Source organism: Brachyhypopomus gauderio, chromosome 13 (assembly GCF_052324685.1).
Source record: "Brachyhypopomus gauderio isolate BG-103 chromosome 13, BGAUD_0.2, whole genome shotgun sequence".
NCBI classification, from domain to species: Eukaryota; Metazoa; Chordata; class Actinopteri; order Gymnotiformes; family Hypopomidae; genus Brachyhypopomus; species Brachyhypopomus gauderio.
Genome location: NC_135223.1, coordinates 21,301,991 through 21,328,039, shown reverse-complemented (window position 1 = coordinate 21,328,039; position 26,049 = coordinate 21,301,991). Strand labels below are relative to the sequence as shown.

At 40.9% G+C, this 26,049-nt stretch overlaps 1 protein-coding gene across 2 annotated transcripts; it reads left to right on the top strand.

The window, feature by feature from the left end:
- Nucleotides 1–777: 777 nt before the first annotated feature.
- Nucleotides 778–25,825, top strand: rspo1 (R-spondin 1). 2 transcript variants are annotated; one of them, XM_076971686.1, is made up of 7 exons: nt 778–910; nt 1,132–1,251; nt 5,761–6,365; nt 9,786–9,977; nt 16,854–16,997; nt 19,020–19,232; nt 24,301–25,825. In XM_076971686.1, the coding sequence occupies exons 3-7, from the start codon at nt 6,269–6,271 to the stop codon at nt 24,450–24,452; spliced, it is 798 nt and encodes a 265-aa protein (XP_076827801.1). In that variant the 5' UTR covers nt 778–910; nt 1,132–1,251; nt 5,761–6,268; the 3' UTR covers nt 24,453–25,825. The 2 variants fall into 2 exon arrangements, with proteins under 2 accessions (XP_076827801.1, XP_076827800.1); XM_076971685.1 differs by having other exon boundaries at nt 800–1,251.
- The last annotated feature ends 224 nt before the right edge of the window (nt 25,826–26,049 follow it).

The window sequence follows — 26,049 nt, the reverse complement described above, 5'->3', positions numbered from 1 at the left end:
TTTACAGACAAATTACAATACCAGGTAACAATTTCGACCAATTTACCACTGATCCCAGCATTTTCTAAAATCGTAATACAACCTAATTAGCTGTAGGTTTGACGGTTGCTCACTTTGACACTTAATCATTTAATTCTGCTCATCACGACTATATAAACTGATAAACGAATACACATGGCAACCCAATATTTAGACTCATTCCATAAGGGCGAGGAAATTAAACCAGAATACAACCGGTATTGTGCTAAGGAATTGAAGTTTTACGTTCTTATTCCAGCATCACCTGAAGAGGAATCTCTGGGCGTTACTATTTCACATACATGACCAATGTGACGGGTACATGACGACCTATGTCGGCTATTTATGCTAAAGGTAAAATGAATTCTATGAAAGCGAATTTTATACACCCTTTGCACGACGTTAACTCTGTTTATGTGCTTTCCACTTCTAAACAATTACAAAAACGTGACCCAGTGAAAATTATGTGGATACTTGCTTAAGAACTACATGTTCTCAATCTCAGTCGCTTAAAGATTCCAGAAAAACCTGTATATGTTACTCGCCTGTCCGTATTTTGGCATGGAAAGCAAAAGTATTTGCAAAGCTTATATCATATTCTGGACATACAAACCAACAAACAAACAAATACTCTTATATTTCCCTTAAAGAGAGTGCTCCAAGGATGAGTCCATGGCAGGTTTTTGGTCTCTCAGCAGTGTGTGGCGGTGCAGGGGTGGGACCAGCTCCATCTGTTGCGCTGAAACTGCGCTGGATGGAGTTGGATGCAAACGTCCTGAGACGGAGGCACGGCGCGCGCCATTGGATGCTGTCCGGGCTTTAAAAGTGGATTTATGTGGACCTTACTTGAGCATGACTAAAGCGAACAGAACAGTAACCAAGGCCTTTGAGGGTTCGTTGCAGTTGAATGGATCTAAGCGATTATCAAAAATATGTATTTTTAAAGGGTATAATTTTTCACATTTGGCTTGTTATTTTTTGCACGTCTTCCATAATTGGTTACGGGAATTATATAGACTAACTGACATCACAATTTGGTGACTTAATCCAGAGACCCTGCTGCGAAAGTTTGTCTCATTGCAACCTTAATAGACGAGCTGTTGTTTCCCAAAGGTGTTTGGCAGCAAGCATTATTTAAAACCCAGCAAGGATACGCATATTAGCTCTACTGGAGTCCTCCACGGCACTGGGAAAGAACTGGGAGACACTGCGAGTGCTAACAACACGTTGTAGGTAAGTTGAATTATCATTATTATCCTTCAGCTTTTTCTGAATGCATTTTTAATGAATCATTGATTTCTAAGAGGTGATCTCATAACCTAAGACATGTTTTCTTAAATATTATGCATGTTTATTCATTTTTTTTATGTCTATCTTATTTTGGATTGATGTAGGCTAGCATACATTTTATTGGTTTGTTACTCTTTGAATTTCATGTAGTATTACACATTTTATTTATCCACAATAGATTAAAATATGCATTTAAACAAATTCTTTAGATCACAGATTTAGAATATAAGCTATTATTATTTTAAATTGTTATTATTGCTATTGCACTTGGTATTTTTCCCTAGTTGTGAAATCCATATACAAACAAAGAAATACTGTTCTCACTAATGTTATTAGGGATTATAGTGTCTATATTTTTATTGCTTAAGTCTGGCTGAAATATGAAGCCCTTACATTTCTTCCACCGGACTCTATTTAACATCCTGTTTGTTTTAGGACACACTCTTTCATGCCTTTAGCTAGTTATGGTGTTTCAAAGCCCATGTACATTTAAGGAACATGCTACTGGGGAACTGAGGTTTTATTCTGGCACTCTGCACTTGACAGCACAGATCTGCCTGTAGATAAAGTAAGATTTAGGATGGAGGGAAAACGTATAGCATTCAGTTTGTTCCCTCTCTCTTCCCTCACCTTAGTGAGTGGAGCTTTATACACTGTGGGTGGGATAGTGTGCTGCTGATGGAGATTTTCTTCCTTTCTTTCTTACCACATGAAAACAAACCCATCTTGTGTACTTATTCCATTCATCATATTCTTGTTTTTCACAGAGTCTAATCAGACTCTACAGCTGTCTCGTGTAAAATGGCCAAATACTGTAATAGAGGTGAGCTGTAAAAAAATAAAAAATAAAAATAAACGGACATACTCAGTGAAATGGAGATGAAAACAGTTTAGATTTTTTTCTGTGGTTGGCCCTGGAAATCCAGGTTCAAGTTCAGATTCCAGCTGTACAGTTCAGCTTTTACAAGGACCACTTGGGGGTTTAAGGCAAAGAAATGTGAGTGAGCGACTGACGTGCGTTATGTTTAACGAGAGTACGTTCGCAGGGCTGTTTACATGTGTTAAGTCTAAGAGTAGTAGTGGAACATGTTCCTGGGTCTGTGTTGAAAGCTGGCGAGGTGGGTGTGATATGAACAGAGCTGCAAGGTTTTTGGCGCTCTGTGTTCCTTGGGTGACGAGGGCGTGTGAGCAGCAGGAGAAGAAGAAGAGACCCAAATTTGTTCCACATTCTCGGCGCTTTTAATATAGTAGGAGTTGATCCAACCGACTGGAGATGGTGCTTTGTGATGGTGCCAGGTGTTTCTTCATGCAGATGTTACACCTTGAATTTTGTATGGGTTTATGCCCTGATAATGTCAGTGGCATAAGATATTAAAGGTTACTTTTACTGTCTACATCATCCCCTCACATAACATTACTCAGCTCATTGACTTTAAAACGTATTTATGTTCTGTCTGTAAAACTCTTGTGTTAAATCTATGTCAATATTCAGTACGTTAGATACACCTGCAATGGATTGAGAGAAGTGTTAAAACCAGCATCAGATCTTTGTTAACAAGTTGCACAGAAGAGACATGAAGCTTATCAATTGTCCTTGTTTCGCTCCGCTTGCTTTATGTGTATGGCTTTTAAGTTGGCGTGCTCTTGGGCAGAGAGCAGACCAGACAGCCACTTTGCTTTGTTCGGTGCTTTACCACTCACTGCGTTTATGGCCTGTTTATGACCTCGGCTCTTTTCATGGTTCCGGTTTAACTTGCAGTTGAAATCTCATGGATTACGCAGGGCTGTCAGGTCTTTAGAGTGGAGAAAAAAAGCTTAATGCAATATGGGGAAAAGGCGACATGTCTGCACGTCCTGGCTGTATGGGGAACACTACACGTCCTCGGTCTTTTTCTCAGGCTCATTTTATCGCATTTATGCGGGCGAATGAAGTATTTGTGTTCCCTCTCTGGATGTTGGCCTTCGGTGGCAGCTCCCTTTCAGCGCTGTTTAAATAATTAATACATCTGAAGAACTTACAAAGCGGGCAATTCAATCTCCTGAGTGTTAGACGAGGGGTTTCAGTTGCTAGTTTCAGTTTGAGGTCAGGCTGAAAAGAGGCCGTGGGGAACATCGAGACACCTTGGTAATGGATGGGGAGGCCGAGTTGCCTAAGTGCCCTTCGGTGAAACGCTCCCTCATACACAGATGATGTCTCCCAAAGCACCTCTTACGGTTATTAGATCAGCAGAAGGGCTAGACAGCATAGCAATTTTAAATGGATTAGTTGATAGAGATTGACAATGCTCATTTTCCCTTTGTTTAGTTACAACTAACGTCCTTTTTTTTAATAGTGAAAAGGCTTAACCCGAGGCTGGAAACTGTGGGTCACCTCCGGCATATCCTTGAGTCAGTCGTGACACATCTCGCCCAATTAATATTGTTTGACTGGGTCAGGCACTGGGACCTTTTTGGCTTGTGCTAATAAATATGAGGAAGGTGTTGAAGACGTTTGTCTATTATTCATTGTCAAAGTCCAGTAAACTTTACGCAGAGAGGCTGCATCCTTTGAGGTGGAGCAGAAGGAAAGGCAAGCTGTGGAAGATAATGTGAGGGTTACAGCCTCCTCCAGAGAGCTCATGGTCATTCATCTTGTTGCCAATGTGGAAGATGGAGGCCGGGAAGGTACTTTTGTACATCTGTGTCGTGCATCTCTACTGATATCCACACACGTACATGTGTGAGTGTGTATGTGTGTATGTTGGTCCATGTCCTGGTGTATGTTAACAATCATCCTTGGCCACACTATCTCCTATTGGTAATGGGGTGGGGTTCTACATTTTGTTAAATATGATTCCACAAAATACTTTTCTGGAAATAACTTGACAGTTCATGTTACTGCCACTGTAATCTTCCATGTCACTCCTCTGAAGTCATTTATCACAAGACCTGCAGTCAAAGCTGAGTCTTGGATCAGATGAGTGACGCCACTTGGATAGTGTGGCCTAAATGTTTTTTTGGTCATATTTCACACGCTACAGCATGGCTCTAGTGCTTGGCCTGGTCAACACGGTGTGTACGCTGGGGTAAATTAGATTTAGAGTACAGCACAAGATGTTGCCCATGGCTGTAGTCAACAGAGCTTCAACATGGAGCTGGACTCCCCTCTGAGATGTGTTCCTTTTAGATGATCTATCACATGCTGCAATTAAGCACTGCACTCTTTCACATTAATAATGTTTCACAATGACTTGACTTATTTTCACAGGATGGGGGGGTGGGTGTATTTTCATCTGTTGCTTGAAGAAGTCTGCCTGGTCGATCTCAAGATCAATTCAGATTACTTTTCTGTTAGTCTGTAAACTACGCAGATGGAAAGTTGCATTTATCTACTCTGTCTGGCCTTTCTCTGTATACTTCAACCTACTTTTCTTCATTACTGAACAATCAGTTAAATAACAGTTTGTTTATTGAATCTTTCTTTGCTCAAAAGATAACAACCATAAAAAAAAAATGTGATCTTATCGATGTGACAGCTGGTGATGTGTAGGGGAACAACAGGATTATCTTGAATGAAATGTAATTGTTTGCAAGGCTGTCAGTATTTGGTGTATTTCGGTATGCTAGGAATCAGCACGAGGCTTCGTCACTTTTAAAATGACGCGATATACAGAGGAGCTGTGTCCTAATATGGCTCCACTCCTCCAGATGCGTCCAGGAATGAGGTCGCTTCTGCGTACATTCAGACTAGGAATCCATTTCTGTTGGGGTGGGAGATTAAAATTTTTCGAGGCCAGTTTCTAAAATCCATTTCTCTTCCTTTAAAAAAAGACAAACATTTGGATGATTTAATGTCTGACCCTTTTACTGTGATTTTTTGGACTTTGAAATTCATACGACAAGTTTCTGTTAGTGTTAGTGGTTTTCAGCAAACCTGGGTCATCTTTCCATCCATCACCCTTCACAAAAAGGCAACCTGAAGTGCATTAACCAAAAATATTTGTGGTATTTGTGTTGTACCTTGGCTAGTAATAACTGGGGAGAATTTTCCTCAGCTTTGATGCCAAGGCTATCTTGTTCAACAGACATTTACTCTGAAACATGGGTAATAAATCAGTCCAAAATTCTTTAAAGAGACTATAAGGAGTATAACAGTGTTTTAAGAGAGCATAAGGATTGAGTAAAGAATGCACTATTATAAAGTATTTCATAAATTGTATTAAAATGTATTGCAATACCCTTTACATTTAGTCATGGCTTACATCAAAAGTCTAAATTGTTCTTTGAGAGAATTTGATTTCATTCAACGTGATTTAGTGAAGAGCTAAAAAAATATCTCCCTTTGACTCAGCTATTTGGGTTTTGTGTTGTTGGGCTGACTTAACAGAATCAGTTGAAATCTCATGTCTCGTTGTGTTTTTCTTCTCTTCTCTTCCCACTCCCACCCACCTTCCACTCTTCCTCCATCTCCAGTTCTCCCAAGCAGGTCTTGGCACTGACAGATGCACCGTCACATGTAGAAGTCCAGAACCTCTCCCCGTTATTTTTGTACTCCTCCTCTTCCTCCTCCCAGCATCTCTAATAAGATTCATGCTCCCGGGCCGGGCCTCTCACTCACACCAGGCTCTGCTGGACGCAGCTGCTACGGGCTATGAACTCCGCTGGGCCGTGCCCGCCGTCGTGGGTTGAAGGGCTGCTCGGCGTCTGGTCCCGGGATCTTCTCGCCACGTGGGTTCACGCCTGAGCTCCGCACCGCTCCGCACCGCTCTCCTCCACAGCCTCATGTCATGGCTTCTGTTCTGGATACGATTGCCCTTGTGGCTGCTCTCACCTCTGAAGGGAGGGACGGCCACCGCTTGCACTAGGCTGCTCCGGCACCCCGGCTGTTGCAGCGCGCCACCCGCCCCGCCGCGGAAGTAGGGGGCGCCCGTCTGACCCGACCGCCCGCAGGGAGGCCCAGTGTGGCCGGGCAGCAGGGACTATGCATCTGGGACTGGTGGCTCTGGCGGTGGTCTTCCTCAGCTCCATGGGTCATGGCGACAACCTCAAGGTGTCCAGAGGAAGGAGGCACAGACGGAGTGAGTCAGGATGTCTGTAACACTAGCATTAACTATCTCTCTCTCTCTCTCTCTCTTTCTCATCCTCTCTGTTTCTCATGCTTTCTCTTGCAGTCTGCATCTGTCTCTCTGTCTTACTCTCATCACAAAGTAGTTGAAGCCACATAAAACAGTTGCACGGCTGTTAATAACATTTAACTGCAGCAGTAAAGATTACACTTATTTTCAACCATATTTACTCTGGTTTATTAAAAAAAAACAGTTATTTCTTTTAACAGTAATCTTTTTTTCTTTAGCTTTATTAAGCTTGTATTTAAGTTCAGTGTGTACTGTTTTAATGGCTTCTCTTCTAAAGCTTGAATAACTTATATTGCATCATGACTCAGATGGACATACATAAATAGACGTTCATTTCATATGAATAGCTGAACTTTTCTGTTTGAGGAGTAAGGTGATAATATATTGAATAACTCAAATTCAAGATACAAACTTTTTGTAAGACATTGTTAATGTATACTAATTGCAAATTGTGCTGAGCGCTAATTAATGAAACTATAGCATACAGCTAAACTGTCCTTTACAAGAATACGAGCTATACAATTTCAAGTTGTATGAAAATTTATAAGAAACCCTTTGCTGATATTCTATCAGAAGCCACCGTTTCAAATTAAACCGAATTCTTTTAAGGTATAATATAAATATTTAAAAAATCATCTCACACACTTCCAGTTTATAATGTTATGGTTAGTTTGTGTTGTTCATTTGCATCCCTGTCAGATAGCAGTTCTGTAAGGAGCAATCTGGTATTTGTAGTGTATAAAAGCTCCCTCTATAGAGGGCTGTACCTAACTAAACACTATAGGCTTTGCAGCACATATTTTTACAATTTAACTACAGTACAACTGCATATTTTATTTGTGACTGGTTAATGACTTGTCATGCATTGCAATCAAAAGAAATGGTAGGGCAATTGATTTTCTGCTTCACAGAGTTTTACAATATGAAATAAATCATAGGACATCATTTTTCTGTAACCTCAACACTATTTTCCAAAGTCTGCATAAAGTCTGCGAAGACATAATTTTTAATATTCTTTCATGTTTGAGTTCTTTCATGTATCAATGTTATGGGGAAAATTTATTCATGTATTTGCATTTTCAGATCAGGCTACTGTCAGATTTAATGTACCTCTGGGCAGTTTAAAAATGCATAAATCACTTTAAAGAACAAATGTGTAAATTTCAGTTTGCCCAAGTGTATAACCATGGTCGAACTTCAGATTGCTTTAGCAAGGTTAGATTTCCCTTTGACCTTTGGCCTGATACATTCTGTGATGCAGGAAACATGTAATCACATTATCTATCCGACTCATGGTTGCACTGGAAGAGATGAAATACACAATTTTGTACATTTTATCATATGTTATCATTAGCTAACCTTACAAATCTCTTCCTAAATGGAATTTAAGCATATAAAGATTTAATGTAATATAGACTAAATCAAGATTTCCCCTTGTCTTTTAATATACTTGAGTTTATGGGACTCTTTTTTAACCTTTTTGGGTCTTGTCACTATGATCTAAATGTCATCCAACTTCCACTAATTCATCCAGCTATCTTCACTAACAGCTTTCCTGGAAAATTAGAGTTTTTTGTGCTTTCTTGGCCAGAACAGACTTCGGGGCCAAAAATGTCTCGGTTGTGATGTTCAGCTAAGCTGAACTCGATTCCTGTTTTCAGTTTAGGAAAGTAGACCGCAGTTCGTTTAGCCTTCACATGTTCATTCTCTCCAGGATGCTTGAGCAACAGTAAAGATTTGGGGGCAGATTTGTGGCTCATTTAAAGAAGCTTTGTGCCATACATGAGCCTTTCGCTATGAGCTGTTCATGAAGGGTGCTCATTAGTCAGTCTTAGGCTCTTCTTCAGCTTGTCTTGCGACTGCTCTCCCTGTGCTTAGTGCTGGGCGCTGTTGCATAACCGCCACCACAACAGTATTTTGGCCCATCCATATATCATGCTAGCTTCATATTTGTTGTTTCTGCAGAGAGGTTTTTTTCATTTCTTGCAGCCCCGAGGAAGGGGAAGGAATGTGGCAATCGGATGGAGAATGCCTGGGTGCTTGATGAAGCTCTGTCCCAGAAGTGTAAATGCTTCAGAAGATGTTTATGTTTAGAGTCACTGGTCAAACTCATTCGGTTTCAAACACTTTGAGGTGGGATTGTGCATTCGGTTACAATGGAGGTACAATACGAATCTCCTTTTGTAATGTATGTTTTGTTGATAACTGGGTGCTTTCATGTCTGGCCACATGCTTTAATTGATGTGTGTGATTTATGTAATGAACCTGCAGAATGCAAAGAGGAAAAATGAGAATGTTTTACACAGATGTTCTTCTCTAGCCTGAGGGTGTCTTATGTCAGCACCATTTCTTCATGTGCGCATGGCTTTCTCGCCATATGCTGAGAACAAATCTAGTATTTCCCCCCTGTCTCTACCTCATATACTGCTTTAACAGTCCATACTTCCAGTGCAATGTTAGATTCAAGCTAGTAAATTTCAGCTAAGCATCCCTGGCTCACCCATGCCTTTATTTAAATATTGCAAGATACAAGATAGTGTTGAAAGTATTAAATATTGTGGGATAAAGAAGTCTTTAGTGTTATTAATGCTGGTAAGAGGATAACTGCACGGTCAGTTGAATACACACATCTCCATGGAATGTTGCCACGACACACTGATGGTGCAACAGATTCTGAGAAGGACATTTTTAACGCTCTTAGCATGCGCTTCATCTCCACCAGACAGGCCTCGCAGATGAATTGCCTTGAGAGAGTGTATATTTTGAGCTGATACCACATAGGCCCGTAAATCATCACAGATGACCGCGGCTTTGACATGGACTAGCCCGAGAAACAGGATGTGCACTTTGTACAGAGACTAGCATTTTTGGACCATAAAAAAGAGTGATATTGCAAGTACAACAACGGAGAATTTGTGAGGTTATTTAGCTATTAGTCTTGTGAGAGCTTGTGTTCATGGACTGACAGAGAAGGACATCCAATGAAATGTACAGATCCCTGATCTGTGTCAGCTTGATGGAGCTACAATTGTCATTTGTCTATAATGATAATGGAAATGCTTTTTACCAAAAATCTGTTGAGCATCTCTGACAGAGAGACTAAACCATATGAGGACATGAGTACAATATTGCTTAGCACGCAGAATTAGAAGCAAACATAAAACTCAACGTGTAGCACACATATCTAATGGAAGATTTATTTCTAACATAGAAACTTTACGATAAAAATCTTTCAGGGAGTGTTAAGCAAGTCTTATTATTTGTTAATGAATTATACTGACGCATTTGTGTCTGATCATCATTCCCACATATTCTTTATGCTGATACGCCTTCTTTGATGTCTCCCTGACTGTGTGGCTGCAGTGAGCACAGATGGACCACCCTCTTGCTCCAGTGGCTGTGAAAGCTGCTCCGAGTATAACGGCTGCACGAGATGCAGGCCACGCCTGTTTATCCTCCTGGAGCGGAACGACATCCGTCAGACCGGAGTGTGCCTCGCCACCTGCCCTGTAGGATACTATGGCGTTCGAAATCGGGACGTAAATAGGTGTACACGTGAGTATTGCCCGTGGGTGGGACACGGAGCATTCTTACATGCATTAAAGAATAAGTCACCAAAGAAGGGTGTGAACTTAGCAGAACCACCAAGAACTGAACGCGTCTTCCAAAGGTTTGCTGTCTGTTTCTTTTACGCAAATTTATGAAACTGGTTCCCCCCTTTTTTCCCCACAAAATGAACAAATGCAGCTACTATGGAACTGACAAATTCTGTTTTCTTGTGGATATTAGTTTCTGAATATGTGATCTGTTCAGCAGGCCTTTTTTAAACCAGTGCTCTGTAAGGTTTCTGAAGCATGTGATATGTGTTAACATGTGCTCTGTAGGTTTCTTGGAAGATGTGCACTTCTGTGAGTTAGGGAAACGCTCACTGCATGTGCTTTATTTCAGAACTCCATTAGAACCAGTAATCATTGCTGCTCTACCCAGTATTGCCAAGCCAGTGATCTGTTTTCTTTTACTTTGTGGGTAAAAAACAGGACACGGGGGAAAAAATCTAAAGCAAAACACTGTCTGTGTCTCAAAGGAGGGTTGCGTTAGAACTTTGGCTGGTAAATGCAGAGTTTGTGATAACTCATAAACGGCTTTTATGCAAAATTATTATCTACATTTTATAAGGGATTTCCCTTTCATCTAATGTATGTGTACTGAATTTGAATACCACCAGGTGTGAACATTTTACTGTAATTGAAGGAATGTCCAAAAGGAAAATCCTGAGTAAACAGTTGCGTAGTGTCTGTTATGAGCTTGATGGTATCTTGTTGTGAAAACAACAATTTATTTTTAGCATTTTTCTACTTTGACCCAAGTGAACTTTTCCAGTTGTAAATTGAATGGACCTTTCCTTTCTGAGGTAGGGGTAGTTTTTGATAGCCAATTAGTGTGAACTGCACCTTGGACTCATTATAAATTGTTACAGGAAGAAAATTCTGGCTTTGATATAGTGCGATACATTCTTACATCACATAACATAATCCCTCTCAGATGTTGAGGTGATTCAGATCTGTTCTAAATGATCATTAAAGGTAATGTTAATTCAAGAGCTACTTCCCTGTGGAATTTATTTTACACAAGCAAAGACAAAGCAAAAGTTTTTTTGGCACGTTATCCTTCTGCAAATAACCATCAAAAGATGGGTACACTGTGGTCATGAAGGGGTGGACATGGTCAGCAACAATACTCAGGTAGGCTGTGGAGTTGACACAATGCTCAGTTGGTACTAATTGGGCCCAAATTGTGCCAGGAAAATATCCTGCACACCATTGCATCACCATCACCAGCCTGAACTGTTGATACAAGGCAGGATGGATCCATGCTGTCATGTTGTTGATGTCAAATTCTGACCCTACCATCCAAATTTTGCAGCAAAAATTGAGACTCATCTGACCAGGTAACGTTTTTCCAAACTTCTATTATCCAATTTTGGTGAGCCTGTGTGAATTGTAGCCTCAGCTTCCTGTTCTTAGTTGACAGGAGTGGTACCCAATGTAGTCTTCTGCTGCTGTAGCCCATTTGCCTCAAGGTTCGACGTGTTGTGCGTTCAGAGATGCTCTTCAGCATGCCTCGGTTGTAACGACCGACTGGTTATTTGAGTTACTGTTGCCGTTGTATCAGCTTGAACCAGTCTGGCCATTCTCCTCTGGCATCAACAAGACAGAACTGCTACTCACTGGATATTTTCTCTTTTTCGGACCACTTTCTGTGAACCCTAGAGATGGTTGTGCGTAAAAATCCCAGTAGATCAGCAGTTTCTGAAATACTCAGACCAGCCCGTCTGGCACCAACAGCCATGCCACATTCAAAGTCACTTAAATCACCATTACCCCCCCATTCTGATGCTTAGTTTGAACTGCAGCATATTGTCTTGGCCATGTCTACATGCCTGAATTCATAGAGTTGCTGCCATGTGATTGGCTGATTCAACATTTGCGTTAATGAGCAGTTGTACCTAATAAAGTGACATCACATTCCTAATCCATAGGGTTCAATATGACATTGGTCCACCGTTTGTGGCTAGAACAGCTTCAACTCTTCTGGGAAGGCTGTCCACAAGGTTTAGGAGTGTGTTTATGGGGATTTTTGACCATTCTTCCAGACGCACATTTGTAAGGTCACATTCTGATGTTGGACGAGAAGGCCTGGCTCTCAGTCTCTGCTCCAATTAATCCCAAAGGTGTTTGTTCTGTCGGGTTGAGGTCAGGACTCAATGTGTTTGGCACCAGACTCTGCCATCCATGGTGCCAAACACATTGCCTGCACCAAACTGTTCCCACAAAATTGGGAGCATGAAATTGTTCAAAATGTCTGGGTATGCTGAAGCTCCTTTCATTGGAACTAAGGGGCCAAGCCCAGCTCCTGAAAAACAACTCCACACCACAATCCCCCCTCCACCAAACTTTACACTTAATACATGTAGTACCGTTCTCCTGGCAACCACCAAATCCAGACTTGTCCATCAGATTGCCAGATGGAGAAGCGTGATTTGTCACTCCAGAGAATGCGCCTCCACTGTCGGCGTGCTTTACACCTCTGCATCTGATGCTTTGCATTGCACTCGGTGATGAATGGCTTGGATGCAGCTGCTCGACCATGGAAACCTATGCTCTCTGTGCACTGTTCTTGAGCTAATCTGAAGGCCACATGAAGTTTGGATATCTGTAGTGATTAACCCTGCAGAAATTTGGTGACCTCTTCGCATTATACGCTTCAGCATCCTGTGTGAATTGTAACCTCAGCTTCCTGTTCTTAGTTGACAGGAGTGGTACCCGATGTAGTCTTCTGCTGCTGTAGCCCATTTGCCTCAAGGTTCGACGTGTTGTGCGTTCAGAGATGCTCTTCAGCATGCCTCGGTTGTAACGACTGGTTATTTGAGTTACTGTTGCCGTTGTATCAGCTTGAACCAGTCTGGCCATTCTCCTCTGACCTCTGGCATCAACAAGACAGAACTGCTACTCACTGGATATTTTCTCTTTTTCGGACCACTTTCGGATGTGATTGGCTGATTCAACATTTGCCTTAATGAGCAGTTGTACCTAATAAAGTGACATCACATTCCTAATCCATAGGGTTCAATATGACATTGGTCCACCGTTTGTGGCTAGAACAGCTTCAACTCTTCTGGGAAGGCTGTCCACAAGGTTTAGGAGTGTGTTTATGGGGATTTTTGACCATTCTTCCAGACGCACATTTGTAAGGTCACATTCTGATGTTGGACGAGAAGGCCTGGCTCTCAGTCTCTGCTCCAATTAATCCCAAAGGTGTTCGTTCTGTCGGGTTGAGGTCAGGACTCAATGTGTTTGGCACCAGACTCTGCCATCCATGGTGCCAAACACATTGCCTGCACCAAACTGTTCCCACAAAGTTGGGAGCATGAAATTGTTCAAAATGTCTGGGTATGCTGAAGCTCCTTTCATTGGAACTAAGGGGCCAAGCCCAGCTCCTGAAAAACAACTCCACACCACAATCCCCCCTCCACCAAACTACACTTCATACATGTAGTACCGTTCTCCTGGCAACCACCAAATCCAGACTTGTCCATCAGATTGCCAGATGGAGAAGCGTGATTTGTCACTCCAGAGAATGCGCCTCCACTGCTCTAGAGTCCAGTGGCGGTGTGCTTAACACCTCTGCATCTGATGCTTTGCATTGCACTCGGTGATGAATGGCTTGGATGCAGCTGCTCGACCATGGAAACCTATGCTCTCTGTGCACTGTTCTTGAGCTAATCTGAAGGCCACATGAAGTTTGGATATCTGTAGTGATTGACCCTACAGAAATTTGGTGACCTCTTCGCACCATACGCTTCAGCATCCACTGACCCCGCTCAGTCAGTTTACGTGTCCTACCAGTTCGTGGCTGAGTTGCTGTCGTTCCCAAATACTTCCATTTTCTTATAATACAGCTGACAGTTAACTGTGGAATATTTAGGAGCGAGGAAATTTCACAACTGAATATGTTGCACAGGTGTCACAGTTCCACGCTGGAATTCACTGAGTTCCACTGAGCAACCCATTCCTTCACAAATGTTTAAATGCTTGTAAAAACTGTAAATGTGCCGCATTTTGTCAATTGTGATTTTTACACCGCAATTGAATTGTCCTCCGCTTTTAACCCATCTGTGCAGTTAGAACACACACACACACACACTAGTGATTACTAGGGGGGTGGGGATCACACTTGCCCAGAGCGGTGGGCAGTCCTAGCCCGGCACCCGGGGAGCAGTTGGGGTTAGGTGCCTTGCTCAATGGCACCTCAGTCATGGCCTCAGGTCTGGGAATCGAACCCACGACCCTCCGGTCACAAGAGCAGTTCCCTACCACCAGGCCATGACTGCCCCTGTCTAGGTGCTTCATTTTATACACCTGTAGCCATGGAAGTGATTGGAACACCTGATTCTGATCATTTGGATGGTTCAGTGAATAATTTTGGCAATATAGTGTATGTACACACACAGATAGATATTAAAAATAGACAACTGGTGCATGAGGATGAATGAGTGAGAACAATAGATCCTTTTGTGCCAGTTATTTTAGTGGTTAATAAATGTACACATAGCACATCTAGATCGTTTACAGGCTACAGTAACACAGTTGAAGTCTGAATGGTTAACAGAGGTGTCAATTCCAGGTTCAGAAAGTAAAAGTCCTCACCAGGAATTTGCTCAGGCTTCCTGAATTGTGTTGATTCCACTAATTTTACCTGGATTGCACTAATTAGAAAATCTAGCAAGCTTGAGCAAAATCCTGGTGAGGACTTTTACTTTCTGAACCTGGAATTGACACCTCTGAGTTAATTAAACCATTATTGACTAGCATGTCTTATTCTTGTCTCGTCTATAAGAAAGTGGAGGATCCTAAGGGTTGCAGTCTGTACATCATCCTGAAGGATCCTGGAGTATAATATTAGCCACTGTACTAAATAGTTCACTTAATAGTTCACTAGCTCTGGACCTGGGGGTTTAAATGCTAGCAGTGATTAGTGAAAGGAATATGGTACAGGTGTGTAGAGAGTGTCAGTGGGCGTCTCTCTTGAGCGATGGGACCAGCTCACTGTGGTACCATCTGTGTACTCAAGAGCTGGTGGAACTTCGAGAATGAAGAAATTAACAGTTGGAGCTCTTCTAAAGTGAATGTAGCAATGCCAAAAATGTCATCAATGTATCTCAAAACTTGTAAGGGTACAGTGGAGAAATGTTAGTACCAATTGAGTATTGTGTCAACGCCACAGCCTGTCTGAGTATTGTTGCTGATCATGTTCATCTCTTTATGACCACCGTGTACCCATCTTCTGATGGCTACTTCCAGCAGGATAACGTGCCATGCTTGAACATGACAATGAGTTCACTATACTCGAATGGCCTCCACAGTCACCAGATCTCAGTCCAATAGAGCACCTTTGGGATGTGGTATATATATATATATATATATATATATATATATATATATATATATATATATATATATATATATATATATATATATACATACTGGTTCATCCTCCTATTAATTCAGAAGCGCTTTGCTTGCACAGCTGATGAAAGACCTCTTTCCGAAATGTCCCATTTCTCTGGATGCTTTGTGTACTTTACTACAATTTTTTATGTCTATATATCTATATATATACTGAAAGTCTTGCTGTGTTAGCTTAGTGAGCAAGTGCAAAGGGAAACTTGGAGTGAGCTAGTGAATGGGAAATATAACGATCTTTCAGTGAAGTACAGCGTGCTGTCAGCTTCATGTTAAGAGTTCTGCGCCAGTGGTTTACCCATAGCAGTCATTCAATTAGTTTCTTACATTTGATTCATCTCCAAATCCCCAACATGTCTCGTTAACAACATTTGTGTTACATTAAGAGTACATTTGTGGATGCTTGAGTTCAAATATATTCTCTGCAAACATTACAAATGTCAAATTTACTTGTTAAGCATTTTAATATAGTAATTGAGAGCAGAGGTTATAATAAAAACCATGAACCAAGAATGCTCCAAAGCCCTCTTCTGTCTTTGGGTCTGGCCCAGCTGGAGGAGATACGCATGTGTAACTGCCCCAAAGGTGTCTACTCAAAATGGGGGTTTTTGTCAGGTTCCCATGCTGCAAACTAGATTGTTTTCCCGTGTCCACATTTAACGTGACTTTCTCACTGGACTCATGCTTAAATTCTGCCTGAAATGGATATTGTCGAGACCCCCATCTATAAATTCAGGCCAGATTACCCATATTCTTGCATGAAACATTATGTGACATGATCCAGAAACGCAAAGGAATTAATTATCTCTCACAATTTCAAAATTAAAGATGATGGGACAGGGGTGGAGCAACTTATCCAGTAGTCTTGTTGCTATGTGTCTGTTTTAGAATGCATCAGCCTTCATAACTGTCCCCAATATTACGTTTGTTTTTTTGTTTTTTTTTTTGACTGAAGAAGCTAAACTGGTAATAAAATGGCGGTGTGTGAAACCACACACAGCTCTAACGTGCAGGTCTCTTGGACCGGGCTTCCTTCCCCCTGCTGGTTTGTAAGCGTGGAGGGGGAGGGGGAGATGTGGGTGCAGGTCGACACATGGCTTTAAAAGGTTTCGGGCGTTATTTATGGTATACCTTAATGCCTGTACATACCGTCTCCCTCCATATTCTATTTTCCTCCTCCAGCAATAAATCTCCAAACAGCGTTTACTCAGCTTGCAAAGCTCACTTAAACAAGTGTATGACTCACCTTCCCTAATGTCTTCTCAGTAAGGTCAACCATATAAGTTCTGAATCTGTTTTACTCAAATTTTAGGAAATGGATAGTTAAATAGTATAAATCCACCCGCAGCATTAAGTTCCTCAAATGATGGAAGGCTCTACTGCAAACATCTTTTTTTCTTTCTTCCAGAATGCAAGATAGAAAACTGTGTAGACTGCTTCAGTCGAACATTTTGTGCAAAATGTAAGGAAGGTTTATATTCATACAGTGGCCGGTGTTACCACAGCTGCCCTGAAGGCTTAACAACCATCCATAGTTCAATGGAATGTGCAGGTGAGTGATTCTAACCAAGAAATTGACATGCCTTTCACATTTCAGCAGCGCATAACGACAACAAGGAAACATGTGGACCACTGCTAGAGTGATAGTCTCCTTTTATATTATATAGTGCATTGACTTGTATTTATTTTACAGGTCTACACTTTGTAGTATATATATATATATATATACTACAAAGTGTAGACCTGTAAAATCAGCCAACATATACTTTGCAATATTTGTATACTGTAAAAATTGTTACTGCTTGGTCAATATTGTCATTTACCCTATAATGTGCCCATTATAATGTTTTATAATGTATTGGATATCAATCTTAAAATGCTACTTTCTAAACTACATTGTTTATTTTTATGTATGGTTTATTTGACATGAACAGTGCACATTAATAGACATAGAATGTATACACCAGAATTAGCCAAAATGGCTATAAAATATATACATTCATTATGGTAAAAACAAAATATAAAAAGGACTCAAACCACATAAATATATAATAAAATTAGTATCAGTAAATATTAGGAGAGAGAAAAAAATAAAAATAAAAAAGGAGTTGCTTAGTGTTGACATATTTGGTGACTAACTAAGCACTTCTTTAAATTGTATTTGAAAGTTTGATATGTGTTAATAACTCTGCTGTGGTATGGTATAGTATTCCACTCATGAGCAGCTCTAATGGAAAATGCAGATTGACCAAAACTTCTTTTTCTCAGCTGAGGTAATCTGGAAAAGATTTTGTAAAACAAATTGTATTGATATTTTATAGATATAAAGATGATGATTATTATTATTAGTAGTATTATATCAATTATTATACTAATACAACAGTTACAACAACAACAACAACAATAATAATAACAACAACAACATCTAATTAAGACATCAGGGGGAAAAGAATAAAATACAGTTTGGATTACCGTCAGGCTCAGTGCGCAGCAGAAGAGTCTCATGCAGGCTGAACGAGAGAGTTAATCAACCCACTCACAGTGTAATGCACAAACAGTATTAAACCTCACTCCAAGATCAATACCAGCACAGACAAACCACCAGGCAGATGAAACCAATAAAGGACAGTCAAAAGGCCAAAATAGAGTTACCAGGCATAGATGTAAAACAACAGGAAGAGATATACGCAAAGTACAACAGCTTAATAGTTATAGAAAAATGCTGCATGAGACTGAAACAGGCAGGTATAAGATATATATGGCAGGTTTACAGGTAGGTATAGTATATATGTGGCAGGTTTACAGGTAGGTATAAGATATATGACAGGTTTACAGGTAGGTATAGTATATATATGGCAGGTTTACAGGTAGGTATAAGATATATGGCAGGTTTACAGGTAGGTATAGTATATATATGGCAGGTTTACAGGTAGGTATAAGATATATGGCAGGTTTACAGGTAGGTATAAGATATATGGCAGGTTTACAGGTAGGTATAATATATATGGCAGGTATACAGGTAGGTATAAGATATATATGGCAGATATACAGGCAGGTATAAGATATGAGATACAAGCCTTATCATTTTTCTCTGTATGATGATGTCTTTGGCAAAATCAAATTCCTTCAGTCTTTCTGACACACACACACACACACACACACACACACACACACACACACACACACACACACACACACACACACACACACACACACACACACACACACAAGAAAAAAACACTTCCAGACACTCAAGAAACCCCCCCAAAAATGAAATGATGAAATTCAGTCTACAATTGAAAACAGCCCATGCCACATGAATATCATGACTAGGGCTTGAGAATGTGTTAAGGCTGGATAAAGATGGAGTTCACCACATTTAATAAATGTGCTCTGCTAGCACAGTGTAGAGAAGTAAGAACAGTATTGATGCTGGACATCATAACCTGTTTCTCAATCATAAATCCCTTGGAATCGAAAGTCCTTGGAATTGTCCTTGGATCTTAGAATTGAACGTCTCTTCACACTGAAGATCAAGCAGCTTTGTTCAGCTTTACCCTTTTGCATGTTGCAGTACAATGTGAGCTGGGTGAATGGAGTCCGTGGGGCCCTTGCATGAAGAAAAACAAAACATGTGGTTTCAAAAAAGGAAACCAGATCCGTAGGAGGCAGCCCCTCCAGGCCCCTAGTCCAGCCACCGTCAGCGGGGCCACATCACCTTCCACCTGTGCTCCTGAGACCCAGACCCAGAAGTGCAGCTTGCCGAAGAGGATCCCATGTGGAAAAGGTATGACAGGACCGGGATGTGGGGGGTGTGAACATATTTGTGAGCATATACAGTTAAGCAAACATTTGCTCGGTGGCCCAATAAGGAGGAATTGGGCCTACAGAGTGCCCACATTACTGAGAGAGCCATTATAGAGAGCCATTACTGCCTCCACGTGAACACACATTCCCAGCCAATCTTCCTTATGTCTTAACTGAATCATTTTACACAACCATATGGGCATAGCAACAATAGGACAAGTTAAGCTTGTTTTTGCAGTGTTTAAAAAGGTTTTGCACATGCTAATGGGTTACATTACAATAAACAAATCTGTAAACATGAGCATTAAACAGCAGCCAAGAGTGGCAGTGATCCTGGCAGTAACCTGCATGTGGACTGTAGATATTAGATTTAAATAAACCCATTTCCTCAATTCAATTTTTGAATTCACAGTATACTTCAGTCATTTGCTACTAGATGTCTCATTTACTCAACCTACCATAGAGTTCTGTGAAAAAGGTTCACAGTTCACTGGCCAGTCTGCTGTAGTAGGTAAACTTTCTTGGGTTGTGTATAGAGTTTTTGATTTAATGATTTTCTTTCATGATTTATGTCATAGATATCATGTTTGGCTAACTTATTTTCAAGAAAACTGAAATGCTGTTTATACAACAGCGCTTGCGCAACATTTGAACTCTAATTACATGAAGGTCTAAACTTGGGAGAGCTCCCAACCTTCTGAGGGGATTATTCAGGCTCCAAGTGCAAAGGGCGGCCATTTTATGCAATTGCACTTAAGACTTCTGTTCCAAACTGTCATTTTTGTTCTTCTTCTTGTTCACATTATCTGTGCTGTAGTGATTATCATCACAGTGTTCCCTTGTCTCCAGGGTAGTTCTGCAAGGTTTTAGTACGACCTCTCATTAACTCACAGCATCTGTGTGACCCCTGCACACGCACCCCCTTCAGTGCTAGACGATGCTTGTGACCCAGCCTTCATAACATTGTTCAAGATTATATTAAGTGAATGCTAATTATGAAAAATGTGTATTAAGTCATTATTACCTAATTATGAAAAAAGGTGTATTGTGTAATTCAAATAGTTTTTTACTCTTTCTTCTATGAAGAGTTTCGGGTGGCTGAGATCTTCATCAGGGAGAAGCAGGCTCTATAGCACAACACAAACTGAAAACTGAGGGGTTCATGCATACTGTAGAGCACCCCCATTGTGGAAAAAATTCTAAGCCTTATTATATCCACAAGAATATTATAAAGTACCCCAAAAACGTTTGATATTGCCTGGTAGATTTGTGTGTTTTCTGATCATTTTTGGAAAAATCTTGACCTATAGCTCTGTGGTCATAATCCTAACCCTAACCCTACTCTTAACCTTAACATGAATGTCTGTTTATTCCATGCCTCTGCTTTTTACAGCCATGTTATGAATGTGAGAAAGATCATGTGGTGTCAGAGATGAGCGTGTATGTGTGGATGCTGGGCGTCTTGGTCTCTGGGTGCCTTGGTCTCGTTTTCCCCCATATGTGTAAATGCACGCTGCGTGCTAAATTAGCAAGGCTGTGGATACATCTGCTGGAATTGGCCTGACAAAGCTGCTGTAAAAATCACAGGGGGCAGTGCTTGTATAACACTAGTGATTTACTGGTCTGCAGATCTCACGCTTTGTGTCGATTTGGCCGAGCGCTTGTTATTTTTCTCCACCACCCTCCTCACGTAGCTTAATAGATAGGTTTGCACGAAAACTGAATTTGGTGAATGTGTGATTGCCTTTGTCTGGCCGCCGTGTTTAGGTTGGATTGAGGGGAGCTGTAATCACTGCTGTCATAAATGAATGGAGCCCGGGCCCAGTCCCATTAGCGCTCTATCAGAGGCGCGTTAATGAGCGTGCTCAGCCGTGAGCTACAGGCCCCACCTTCTCTCCTCCTGAGTGATAGGGGGCTTGCTCTTTTTAAACTCACTCTAGCCTGTAAATCATCATTATCAGGGCCTTAAAATGGAGGCAAATTGTGAACTTGTTACTAAATTCCTTTTACGAGTGGGAGTGTTCACCACAGACCAAACAAAATTACACCAGAGACCTCTGGGAAGTAGACTATGTTATGCCAGACTTCATGTTGGTGTCTGGATCTCTCCAGGTATTGTCTCGTTGAGGGGGCTTGTGTTTTAAGATCTTAATTTTAGCCAGTGACTGTCCAGGAAAGTAGTTCAAACCTGTTCAGAACGACATCACGTCTTGCTCTGTCTCGTGCCAAGCCCTTGTTAACTACACTTAAGGAATTCAAATGATCACACATTTTCTCGCAGGAGTCAAACTCAATTAAAAGTTTAATGTTTGGAATTGTTCTGCCAAAGTGATTCTAAAAAAGCCATGTGAGATGCTTGTTGATTTTCCTGTTTTTATCAACAACTTAAAGAGGTTAAAGGATATATGCATGATTAAAAGAATATTTGTTGAATATTTTCATGCACCCAAGCTATGTCTGTGTAAACACAATTTAACCACGTAAAATGCTTGTTTTACACACTTCTTGCACTCAAACTTGTACGGGAATTCTGAAATATTGAGGTGCAGTGTTCATCAATGCTCATGCCTCTCTTTAAAAGTGGCAATCACAGATTTTGGAAATTTTTTTGGTCCTCATAACTATAGGTTCACACGAAAAAGTGAAACTGAATAAGATGCTGGACCTTTTGACCTCCACTGTAGTTACTGAGTAGTGTATGATTTTTATGTGGGCTTTCTAAGTGGAAACAGGAAAAGGGTTTAATCCTGTTTAAGTAGTGGATTCACCAAACAGTTAATGCTAGGCTAACACAGTCAGACAAGCATCAGTGCCCCTTAACTGTAATGGGTGTATTCTCTAGGCTCGTGTCTATAGATAGAAATACACTTAGTAGACCAGTGAAACTTCATCTTTGACTTATGTCTTGCACTTCTGAAAGTGGACCTTTATAGTAAAAGTAAAGACAGCTCCGAAAAAGATCATCCACTCGGAACAAGTTTTAGAACTACTGGAATATTTGACTAAAATTTACAAAATGATTGAAATGAAGAAAATTAGTGGAAGGACACAATTTTAAATTAGACTGGCATGCTTGTCGCTGACACGTTCGTATGATGACACACTTGTGTTCTGACACACTTGTATGCTGACACGATCGTATGCTAACATGGTCGTATGCTAACATGGTAGTAGGCTAACATGGTCATATGCTAACATGGTCGTATGCTAACATGGTAGTATGCTAATATGGTAGTATGCTAACATGGTTGTATGCTAATATGGTAGTATGCTAACATGGTTGTATGCTAACATGGTAGTATGCTAACATGGTCGTATGCTAACATGGTAGTATGCTGGCACACTTGCATGCTGACACTCGTATACTGACACAGGATCACTTGTGATACACTCGTGGCGCTAATCTAAATCTGCCAGTGATCAATTGTATTAATGGTATACATAATGTGTTGTGTTATTTACAACAATGGTCACGCCACAGTAGGTTTCAGTCAAGGGTTAAATGTTTTATAGGCACAATGGTAATCTTGCATTTGGATAAAAATGATATCATCATGCTACTCTGGATGTCCTTGGCAGCTGTTCGTATACAATATTTTAGTTTTATTTTTTTGTGGAAACAATGTCACCTTCGAAGTCTGCAGTCTGCTATCAAGACACAGAACAGATGAGATTTCTGTTTTCTTGGGCGTGGTTGAGGGTCAAAGGACTCTAAAGATTTAAGGTGAGCAGAGCGCCACAGAGTAGAGAGTCGCCGTGAGGCTCATGTCATCACACACGGAGCGAATGCTCTCCAGCTCTGGACGAGTGTTGACTCTGTATCCAGGGAACCGAGGCTCACAACACCAGCTTCATAAGTAACATCAGTCAGCAGAGCGGGCCTCACTCCGTGCAGTGGTGCTGGTGGGACAGCAACGATGCAAACCAGCCTGTCTTCCTTTCCCTTGTTTTTGACCGTGCTGTGGTTGAAATAGTTTCATTGAACATTGGGGAATGAGTGGCCTGGCTGATGTATTGCGTCATGTGCATAATTCAGATTCTAAAAGTTGTATCGATACGTGAAGCAGCACCCCCTGTGATTCTGAGTTATCGTATTCATGCTTGGTTGTATTTTTCTCTCCGATTCCAGGGCTTTGAAAGCCTCTCTAATGGATGTTTGTACTGATGAAGTGGTTATGCACTTAAAATAAGTGACAGACACATACACACAGGGAGCTTAGCTGTGAGAGGGGGGGCTGTTGGAAGAGCCACTCACCTCAGCCAGCTCCAGTGTTTAGAAAGACCATTACGTTCCTGCGAGCTTCGTCTCCTTGAGTGTTGAGACTTCTCCAGCCCTGGGTGTCAACCCTCATGGGGCCTTGATTATTAATGTCTGGGCCACAGTTATGGCATACGGAGGGCTGGTGTGTGTTGCCTGTCATCGTCTGACTGTGCTGCATTGCATCATAATGGCATTTGCAAACAACTCTGCGCTCTTCCTTAAGAACTGACATGCAAGAAGATTTTTATTTTTGAAGAAAAGGATGCCACTATCTAAAGCAAGGCGCAAGAGTGCACATATGACATTTATTAAACACAGAGAAACAGATACAGACAGTGATACAATGACAAAGGCCATGATACCATTACAAAGACCACGATGCCGTGACAAAGACTGTGATACAACAACAAAGACCGTGATACAATGACAGACAAATCAACACCGACAAAGACAAATACCGACCACAGAGGGCAAAACATGAAGTTTTAAAAACACTCTCGTTAATGAGGGGAGAACAAGAGAAACAGAAAATGAGAGCAAGAGAAAATGTGAAACAGAGGGCAGGCTAACAAGGGGGTGTGACAACATGACAACAATAATAATAACAACAACACAGCAGGCGCGCACATGCAGCAGACCGTACCAACAGCCTATAAATGGGGGTGTGGGGGCTGTGGCTAGGGTGCTGTACCATTGCAAAGTTGAATTGAATTTAGTCCAACGTTCTTCAAACTTCAAAGGAAGTAATTCATAAGCAGTCTAATGTGATTTTCCTTCTCTTTTTTAGGAGACAAGGGGACTACAAAAAACCGTGGCGCATCAAATAGCAAAAGCCGTGGCCGGAACTCCAAGGAGGGAGGTAGAGGCGGTGGCAAAAGGAAAAATGCTCAGCGTCCACCAACCACTATTAGACCCATTACAACCAGCACCACGACCTAGCCCTTTAGTGGCGGGGGGGGGGGGGCGGGAACACACAGCCAGACCAGCAGTGACCATGCCCCCAGAACGCTGCCAGGTGTCTCCATTCAACTGGGACAGTCCCTAACTGCCGTTGAAGAGGAACGATGCTGCTAAGCATTGATGAAAATGCTCAAATAGAACTGGAGGATTGCTGCAATAAATAATGAGCTATGTACTGTGTTCAGCTCGGCAAGGAGCAGGCAAGGAGCACATTGTGTTTGGGAAGCACTTTTGAAAGGTCGTGCTTGTGGAAGGTCGTCCCTCCGTCCGTATGCCCATAAGGAGTGCTCAGTGGGTGAAATGTTTCAGTCCTGCTTTTATATTTAACTGAAGCGACTTTAAAGGTCTTCCCCTTCATGTTTAACAGTTAACGTCTGTTGGCGTCCTTGTTGCTGTTTTCATAATCACACGTTCATTTGTTTTTCCTTCTCCAGTGTTGGCCGTGTTTACTTTTGAAACAGGTACCAAACCTAAGTACGCATGGGAAACATCAACACTATCAAGACACTTTAGTTTTATATTTCTATTTTATTTTCTATTTTATGATGAAACAAAAATCACTGGAACTAATGTGTGGTTTAGTGAACAAAGCTTTTATACTTTTTCAAGTGACAAACTGATTCCAAATCATTTGGAAAATAAGATTATGTCTAAAGACATAGGCTAATGAGTACTCATTGGTCAGACAGGTTTTCTATTTTAATTCACTTTGGCTGCCTATATATGCTGGCCATGAGAGTAAAACCCAGTAGTCTGCAAAGATGACGTAATGAAAGGAAGAACGTTAGTGTTTGAGAAATATGTAATCTATGCATGAGTTCTTGTGTGTGTCCTTGTTGACGTCTTTGTGTTCTTAGGTAAAGAGAGGGAAAGAGGTGAAGCTTGTGTGAATGTTCAGAATGGTTTGTGAGGAAATGCAGATGCAAATGTGACCAGGCCAGTGAAATAAAGCGAGAATAAAGGAAGCAGCAGATCTTCATACTATGTGACTAGTTCCTTATTTAACCTATATGTGTGACACAGGGTCAGATATATTTACCAGATAACCCATAACATCCAGCAGTATACAACAGTTCCAGAAAATGCATCATTTTATCATGCAAGAGATGAAATAGAGCTTTCATTGACTTCATTTGTAACATTTTCTTGTTTTTTTCGCTTGACACCAAAGTATTTGCTTCCTCAGTAGATTTTCATAATGGATATTCATTATGAGGATTTTAACACTGAAACTGTCAACTTCAGTTATATTAATCCTGATTACTTTATTGATCCTGATTACTTTATTGAAACCATATACATTGTTACTGTATGTTGTATTATTTGAAACTCATGCATAAAATAAAAATTGCTTGTTGTCTACTCACGTTGCATTGCTACATTCATTAATATGTTGTCTAACACTTTCAGAATGTTAGAATTCTACAAATTCCATTGTAGTTTAGTTACATTTAATTGTAATTCTACAATAACAATTTTTTTGGAGTCCTATATAGAACAGGCTAATCCAATTCAGGAGTCGCTATACTAAGATATGCAGGCCTGTAGTTAATAAAAGTGCAGGAAGAGTCCCACC